The sequence below is a fragment of the Laccaria bicolor genome, genomic scaffold (genome assembly GCF_000143565.1).
Source record: "Laccaria bicolor S238N-H82 LACBIscaffold_81 genomic scaffold, whole genome shotgun sequence".
Lineage (NCBI taxonomy): Eukaryota > Fungi > Basidiomycota > Agaricomycetes > Agaricales > Hydnangiaceae > Laccaria > Laccaria bicolor.
This window is the reverse complement of record NW_001889952.1, coordinates 88911-97710: the sequence shown is the minus strand read 5'-3', so window position 1 is coordinate 97710 and position 8800 is coordinate 88911. Positions and strand designations below refer to the sequence as shown.

The 8800-nt window shown below is 41.5% G+C and overlaps 2 protein-coding genes across 2 annotated transcripts; one reads left to right on the top strand and one right to left on the bottom strand.

Moving 5' to 3' along the window:
* Window positions 1–5228: 5228 nt before the first annotated feature.
* On the bottom strand, window positions 5229–5509 carry LACBIDRAFT_317518 (uncharacterized protein; the record flags this gene model as incomplete). Its single annotated transcript, XM_001890144.1, has 2 exons — window positions 5229–5371; window positions 5467–5509. 2 exons carry the CDS (start codon window positions 5507–5509, stop codon window positions 5229–5231), a joined length of 186 nt encoding a protein of 61 aa, XP_001890179.1.
* Window positions 5510–5953: 444 nt separating this feature from the next.
* LACBIDRAFT_335284 (uncharacterized protein) lies at window positions 5954–7175 on the top strand (the record flags this gene model as incomplete). Its single annotated transcript, XM_001890151.1, has 5 exons — window positions 5954–6112; window positions 6166–6284; window positions 6333–6448; window positions 6552–6756; window positions 6995–7175. The coding sequence occupies 5 exons, from the start codon at window positions 5954–5956 to the stop codon at window positions 7173–7175; spliced, it is 780 nt and encodes a 259-aa protein (XP_001890186.1).
* Window positions 7176–8800: the final 1625 nt, after the last annotated feature.

The window sequence follows — 8800 nt, the reverse complement described above, 5'->3', positions numbered from 1 at the left end:
CAAGAATGACCAAAATAGCACAAAATGACCATTTTCTGGAGGCCCTACAAGCATAACCACTCAGTATTTTTAACTAATTCTTTGATAGGCTCATTCAGGTTGACCAGAGGTATGTTCTGGCTACCTCCCCAGTTAGCACATATTTTTTTTTCAGATGCCAAAAATGGCCTCCAGAATAAAAACCTTCTCAAGGCTCCAGCTTTCACTGAAATTAGTCCATACCAAGGGAAGTGTAACACAACTACATAATGTAAAAGAATACACAAATACATTTGAGGTACAATAGATTCTTAGAAAGAACCAGAAAAATGAACCAACCTTCATTCTTTTTGCACTCAACTGTATATCCTTTCCGTTTTTGCCATATCTCAGTCAGATCTTCACAGAATTGCTTAAAGTTTTGATCAGTCTGCGGAGAATTAAAATATCTATCTACGTATGTAATTTACGTGAAGTGATATTTAGTTTCTGTGGTACAATGAATTTTTCAACAAAAGACCGGTGTGGAAGTGCAACTTGTTTCATTCATGACACACTCCATATTTTATTTTATTCCCTATGTACATTTTTATTAGTTTTATTTTATTTTACGAACCTTCGCTGAGTTTGATACTGAACGCCATCAACGAGTATTAGGAAGACTTTGATTTGACAAGATGTATGACATCATTGTTTGGCTTTGTTCGCGCCGCACCTCTGGTGAAGGATTCGGACTTGGACACTTGCATTATTTTCTGTACGCTTTTATTTTGAATTGTTCATTACTCTCTTCCGCTTTTATTTCTTTGTACTTATGACAGATCTCACCGACCCGAAGCTCAATCTGAGGACCAGACAGTAGGGTAGAGCATCAACACTTGGGATGTCCGCACTGAAGGCGGCAGTTGCGCACGTAAATAGACCTCTCCAAGTGTCGTACGTTCCCCGAGTCATACCTGGTTCAAAGGTTTTGCCTAGGAATCGAGTGGGTGATGTCAATTCTATTTTTGTACTTTTTTTGGTTCCTTTTTGAACATTTTGACGTTCTTCCCCAAAGAATTGGTCTGGCAGCATGAGAGTACGTGCGTTGCCTTGTGATTTTCTATTTTTGTACTGTTTATAAGGTGTCCTCCCACCTGTCGAATGGAGTCGTCTTCTTTCCCCCTCTTTCATAGTCAGATTCTTAAGTCGTCCACTCGTCTCCTCAAGAAATTCTAAAGTTTACACGATGTTTCTACAAGTCATCTTCAAGTTCTCTAAGTTATATGTTCAAGGTGTATCAAGTAATTACAAGCATTTTGAATTGATGCGTCCCAAATGCGTATTCAGCTGAGTTGCCTTTCTTTTACTGGAATCCTCTCACACCACGTTCTCTGCCACCGAAAGTCCTTTTCGAGCGCTTATCTGTGCATTGTCCCTCTTTGACATCCCCTCATCCATTCGACATCCTCTTCACTGAGCCCTCTACATATGTAGATTTCCTTTGACGTGTTTCTCTTTTTCTTTATTTGGCTTTACTTTACTTCATTTCTCAGCAAACGACCAGATCACCTGTCCTTTTTAGGAACTCTTAGCTTCCATCTGAAGGAATGATTCGCTTCCACACCAGTCGCAACTGGTCTGGACCAGTTTTTTTTGCATTGTGGACCGATTAGGACCAGTCTAAAAGGGACCAGTTGCGGTCCCTTAATATCTGGATCAGTCTGGACCGGTTGTCGTTTTTAGGTAAAAAACTGGACTAGACTGGACTTTAAAACACTATCTGTTGCAGTTCGGTCCAGTTTTTTGATGTTTCTTGAATTGAGAGGACTGGTTATGGTTACAGTCTAAGGCGCTGGGCACCAAAATACTGGACCAGATCGGACTTTCAAACACTACTCAAGCACGAGTTTCTTAACTTCTGCATGCAAATCTGGTCATCTGCTATGCTCGTCCATGTTCTTGGCCATAGTTTCCACATAGGAGGTGCTGTTGAGCTTCTTCTAGCTGGTGTGCCTCCCAAGATTGTTGCTGTGACAGGCGGTTGGACTTCTTTGGCCTTTTTACTCTACTGGCGCCGCATGGAGGAGATTCTTCCAATGAGCACATCAAAAGCATACAACAAGTCCCATTTCAACTTGTTGGCTGCAATCTTTGAACAGTTCCATGTCAACAACAAAATCCCATTGGTGCTGCTTACCACCCAGCACTTCACCTTGCCCTACTGATTCCTGCAGGAATGACACTGGAATCCACAGAAATGGCACTGGAATCCACAGAAATGAACTAAAAAGGATATTTCCTCTGGAATGGGCCTGGATTCCACTAGATTTTGACAGAAGGGACCTGTATAAGTGTTGTAAATACAAATGTGCATATATAAACTAACTTTTGTCAGCTGTCAGTGTTATTGTCCCTTTGAGAGTATGCACTTTCCTTTTTGAGCCAATTTTCCCATGATACAATAATTGTAGCCCCTTCTCTCACCTTTCTAAATGTGTTGAAATCATCTTGTTTGGTGTTGTTTTCATGGAGAAAAATGCAAAAAGGTCAAAAAAAACTTGGTTATCAAAAAATTGTTTACCTCATATCTCCACAATGGGAGCACTTTAGAACATACTTCAAACAGATTCAGGAAGCTACAGTGTAGAGCTACAACTTTGTTTTGAGCTATTCTTGGTAATTGGTCATGTGACCATCATCCTGATATCCTGTTGAATGAACCCTGACAAGCAGAATCATCACTATCTTGATTTTCTTTACTTTTCTCAAATTTCCTTTTTTGGATATGTACCCTGAACCTGACAACAGCTATTTGGAAATGTGCACAGACCCCATAAACAGTACCCCAACATTGTCAACAGTAGTCTATACTGTTTTTCTGTTTGTCTGGCTATAATTTCACTAATTACCATATTTGGAAATGTGCACAGACCATGTAAACACTACTCTATAATTGTCATCAACAGCATACATTATGTTTCTCCTTTTTTCTCTCTTTTTTGCACAAGGGGCAAACATCTTTCGTCACCAGGTAAAGAGGCGGTAAACAGTAAATAACTATGTTAAATCATTTATTCCTCATTTGCAGCAAAAATAATCATTAAATGAAATCAAAATTTTCTTGCTTATGATTTTTGCAGAAATGATAAAATGTTGTTGCTGGGGTAGGAAGATAAAGGTTAACACTGTTTTGCCACAGCAAAAATGATGAGGCAATGATTCAATGTCATTCAAAGCTCGTTCTGACACACAGGAACAGGAACAAAGAATTGACATATTTGCTGAGCAATGAGGTGATCTGGCCCACGTAGGAATGTCTAATTCCCTGGAAATTAGTTAAATTCTTTGTTCCAATTCCTCATGTCAGGAACAGGCTTTCAATGACATTAAGTTGTCACCTCATCTTTGTTGCTGCAGCAAAACAGGGTTGATCTTTATCTTCCTACTCTGGCAACAACATTTTCTTTTTATCAACCATTCCTACAAAAATAATGAGGAAAAAAATTTGAATTTTATTTAACTGATCATTTTTTCAACGAATGTGGAATAAAAAATTTAACATAGTTATTTACTGTTTTTCACCTCTTTACCTGGCAACAAAAGCCATTTGCCCCTTGTGTTGGCTATATTTGCATGAATTATCATATTTGGAAATGTGCACAGACCATGTATACAGTAACCTAACAACACCACCATACTCCCCCTATTCTTCCTGATTTTATTGGTATTTTTTATCTGAAAATGTAAAACTTGCCATATTTGGGAATTTTTAGTGTTCATTCCAGTCACTTCATTCCAGTGTCATTCCATTCCCATGCATTCCAGGGACTGTTCTGGTGTAAATACCGGAATAATGAGGTTCTGAAAATTTGGCTGGTAAATTCCACTGGAATGGCACTGGAATCCACAGAAATGACCGGAATCCGGCGGGAATCAGTGGGGCATGACTAAGGCCTCCTTACCGCCTCTGATGGGAACCTTGCTTTCTGATTTATTATACTTGAATTTATCTGCTCTGTAATTATATTTCATTTGGAATTCTGCCAGTGTAATTATATTTCAATCTACAAAAAATTTCTCCAGAGTGCTGCTCAATTGGGTAGTTCTTTGAGCCAACCTGCTTGTTGTGAGCTCACACTCTGGCTGGTATAGTTGGTCGGTTTATCACACACAATCGAGCTATCCAGACACTCAGGTCTTGCCCATCTCTTTGAGTCTCATCTAGATTTACTACTGCTATTTAAGATCTGTACAAAGTGGGCTGGGCAAGTCCTACAGCTGTTTCAGAAAACCTTGTCCACGTGTAATTTGATGCAATGGAAAATATAATAAATCAAAAAAATCAAAAAAAAGGAGTCTGGGGCTTTTCATTGTTTTTTTTGCCAGTCTAGCATCCATCTGATGGTCAATTCGACTCCAAATGCATCCTATAGAGCATAGCAAACGAATCAAGCCTTTTCGGTGCAGTTTGAAACTGAAATGCTATGAAGGTGTTGCCAGTGACACAGAGGACAAATTGAAAACAGTACCGACAGTTTGACATCGCAAACACCTGAGAAACGCCAGAGAATACTTGGAGGAGAGGAGAACACTGGATATGAACCAAATGTAGCAGTGAATGCATGCCTCAAGTGGCAGCTGAGGGCAGTGGCAGATTTGGTGCGTGTTCCTCAGCCATCTACCAACTGTCCTTACCCCGAAAACATTATTCAAGCTCTTTCCAGCTGGTATGCACTCAGAAAGCTTTCTATGCCTCATTCATCATCCCCCCCTTCTGGCCCTTCACTTCTGGAGTTGTGATGCACCACGCACTCCCTCGTGTGGAGGGCTAGTGTTTGGAAGTCCGGTCTCGTGACTGGAAAAAGACCGTAACCAGACCGGACCAAGACCGCAAAAGACCGGACCTGCGGTTACGGTCTTTTATTTTTGAAATGTAAAGACCGCAAAAAGACCGGTTAACGTGAACCGGTCTTGACCGGTTTGGACCGGTTTTTTGTAGCCCCTTAAATACCCTTTAAAACGCACCCAAGAACGTACGATTTGGTAAAAAAACGAGAGAGATATGAATTAAAATGTAAATTACTTTTGGGAATAATAGATGTACCAGACTTATTTTATAGAAGCACCAATACCTAACGGGATTTAACGTTCTTGGGCTCGTTTTGAAGCTATTAGAGATGTTAATAAATTTACCAATTCATAATTTTAAAATATTGGCCTAAAGACCGGTCATAAACCGGTTAAAACTGATGCAGACCGAAACCGGTCTATAGACCGCAAAAAACCGTGGTCTGCGGTCTTTTTGCGGTCCGGTCTGGTCTTTTGACTTCTGGGGAAAAGGCAGACCGGTTACGGTTACGGTTAACGCCCCTGGGCATCAAAAAACCGGACCGAACCGGACTTTCAAACGCTATGGAGGGCTCTCATGGGTTCCCACAACATCTGCACTACAAACACACCGAGGGCTCAATATTCAATGGTTAGCGTGATTTGGAGAAGCTCTACCTGATGCAACAGAGCAGATTTTCCGAGATAGATCATGTGGCATTGGCAGCTGTCACAACTCTACCATCCTCCCTCTCCCCTTGCCTCCCTCCCTCGGTCACTCCTTCCAATGAATTTCTTCTTCAATATCTAGAGCCTTGTGCTGGTCACCTTCTCCTCTTCCCCTCTTTCTTTGTGAGAGGGCATCATCCTATACAGCTAGCTGTATATGATCTAGTCCTCAGTAACAATGCTCGGTGCAGTTACAGCAATGTTAGATACATAGACTACTGTTCATACACACATCTCAGCATTAGGGGCGTTCAAAGCTGGGCACAGCTTGCAGACACAGCTCACAGCACACATAAGAATTAGCTTATATAACATGGTTTTCATAATCCACTGTGACTCCTTCATGACAAACACACTCGATGGGTCTTTTTTCTTGTACAACAGCGCTCCCACACACTCTTTTAACTGTTGCTATCCCTATCTATTGGCTATCATGATGTGTGCTGCCACTTCCAGAGCCAACAAGGCCGAGAAACCCCACATTCCTGAAATAAACTGGTCAGTAAATAATTCCGCCGCCATCTGGACCCTTCTGGCCAAGATTGAGAAGAGTGAAAACTATCACGTTCTTTATGGGAAAAAGGATGTGGCCAAGGTGAGTTTTCCCATACCTTCATCTTGTGGCTGTCTAACATGGCCTGTTCACAGAATACAAGTGGTGAAATGAAGGTTGCTGTGTATGCCAGGATTGCCAAAGCTGTCCTCCTGGAACTGTTTTCTCTTAACCCCAACATAGTTCACAACCATATCAAGAGCAAGCTTGAGAGGTAAGGACTTCATTTAATGTGTTGGTCTGCTCACACCTCTGGTTTCAGCCTTAAGAATGTATACAAGAAACACTCAAAGCAGCTCTGTTGGACTGGTGAAGGTGTTCAGGAAAATGAGGATGGCTCACAGGGTAGTAAAGAAACACTGTCCTTCTACATCATGGGTGATGGTCCTTGTGTTGAGACCCCTCCACATGCTGTCAACATATGGAGTGCATTGCTATCTTCTTGTAATTTGACCATTCACCTAATTTATTGATTTTCTAGAGGAAATCAAAGTGGATTTTCCCTTCTTCCCCACCCTTCACTGTATCTGGGCCTCCTGTCCAATCGTCATCACCACAGCTCTTGGCCCACAGGATTCAAAGACAGTCTGGTACCAGCCACCTGACGACAACAACAGTTGTACTAACGATAACAGTAACATTGACCCCCAGTTGCTAAATGACACTGTCGCTACAGTGGCACCACAGTGAGAGCAGTCATTTGGGAACAACACGGGAGGTTTGGTGAATGCCAATCAACAACCAAACCCGGTACCAGAGACACCGGGGCCTCAGCATGGCCCAAAGCCATCTTCCGTCTCCTGTGGCGCCATCAAAAATGCTGTCTCAAAGCTCCCACAGAAATGTTCGCTTGCAGATACTTTAATGGAAATTCAACGGTATTTTATTTTTGCTTCATCATCGTCTTTTCTTATGCATTTGTAGTGAGAACCTTGCAGCCCAGAAGGCTCAAAATCAAAGCCATATCAACCTTGAGCTGCATAAGCAGATTATTGATGAGGTAAAGATGGGCTTGTGGACCATTGAACAAGCTCAGGAGAAGATTGAGGCTATCAAGAATGACAGTTCCCCTCACCCTGTGAAACATCAGAAAAAGGTTGTTTGAGAGTTTAGCCCAGACTGGGAGGAAATCTCCTCTGGCTCTGAAGACCAGTGAAACAATGGTTTCTTTTCTCATCTGCATTTCCTATATTACTTGTGTTGTGATACCCATAATTCCTTGACCAACTGCCTACATTTCGCATTGTTATCATTAATATCTACTCTGCCACCCTCTTGTTGAACACCAGTATCTTCCTCCTCCTTGATAAAACCATGGAAATTCAGAAAATATGCTGCAGATCAGCTTCCCTCAACATCGATAACAATGTTATGAAGGATAATCACAACTGAAATCCATTTACAGGCTGTTGTTGGAGTTGATATGGACTCGAAGGCCACGCAAACACTGAAAGTGACCCTTGAGAGCACCAATGTAATACTCAGAGTGAACACAAAGGCCTGTGACTACCTTGTCAAAAAAGGCATTCATTGGTTCCAGAGATGCTGGCATTTTATGGACTGGGGTTGTTCGGGAATTGACTGCATAGGCTGAGTCTGCCCATGCAAATTCTTCTCCCTCGAAGAACCAATCAGGATGCATAGCAGCTGTAGTATGCTCAAAGGTGGTTGCATCATGGGCAGAGCCAGTCATGCCATGGGTAAAATCAATGATTCAAAGGTTTGAGGGTGTGTTCCCAATCTAAAAGAAAGGTTATATCAAACCCTACTAGCTAGATAAACACTTACTTGGACATTAAGACCATACTTTGCTTTCTGTGTGTAGTATGCATCCCCATTCTTTCCTGGTTTGTGATAGAGAACCACAATCATACCATCATACATAACCCAACCATCTCTCCATGATCCTCGGAAACCCAGATAGTTATCCATCCATTCTTTTTCAGCCTCCTTCTCAGCTGGTGTCAGCTTTCAGACAAACTGGCTCTGGAGGGAGAGGATTGCTTCAAAGCAGCGATCTGTGTAGTTTATGACAGAACCTTCAGAACACCCTGCAGCACAAGCAATATCTTCGACACTGCCACCATTGCCATACCTTCCCATTCAGAAAAGGGTAACAGCTAACTGCTGCTCAACAGGTGTTTGCCCAAGGTTTAGTGTTTGGAAGTCTGGTCTCATGACTGGAAAAAGGCCATAACCAGACCGGACCAAGACCACAAAAAACCGGACCACAGGTCCGGTTTTTTCATTTTTGAGAAGTAAAGACTGCAAAAAGACCGGTCTAAATGAATTGGTCTTACCTGGTTAGGACCGGTTTTTTGTAGCCCACTAAATATCTTTCAAAACGCACTCAAGCACGTATTAATTGGTTCAAAATTGACAAAGATATAGTTGAAAATGTAAAATTTCGTTAAAAATAGTAGATGTACAAGACTTTTTTTATAGAAACACCAATTCTCAACGGAATTTAATGTTCTTGGGCTCTTTTTAAAGCTATGAAAGACATTAACAAATTTACTGATTCATAATTTAAAAATATTGGCCAGAAAACCAGTCTTAAACCAGTTAAAACCAAAGAAGACCAAGACCAGTCTATAGACCGCAAAAAACTGTGGTCTGCAGTCTTTTTGTGGTCTGGTTTGGAATTTTGACTTCTGGGAAAAATGCAGACCGGTTACAGTTACGGTTAAAGCCCAGGGGCATCAAAAAACCGGACCAGATCGGACTTTT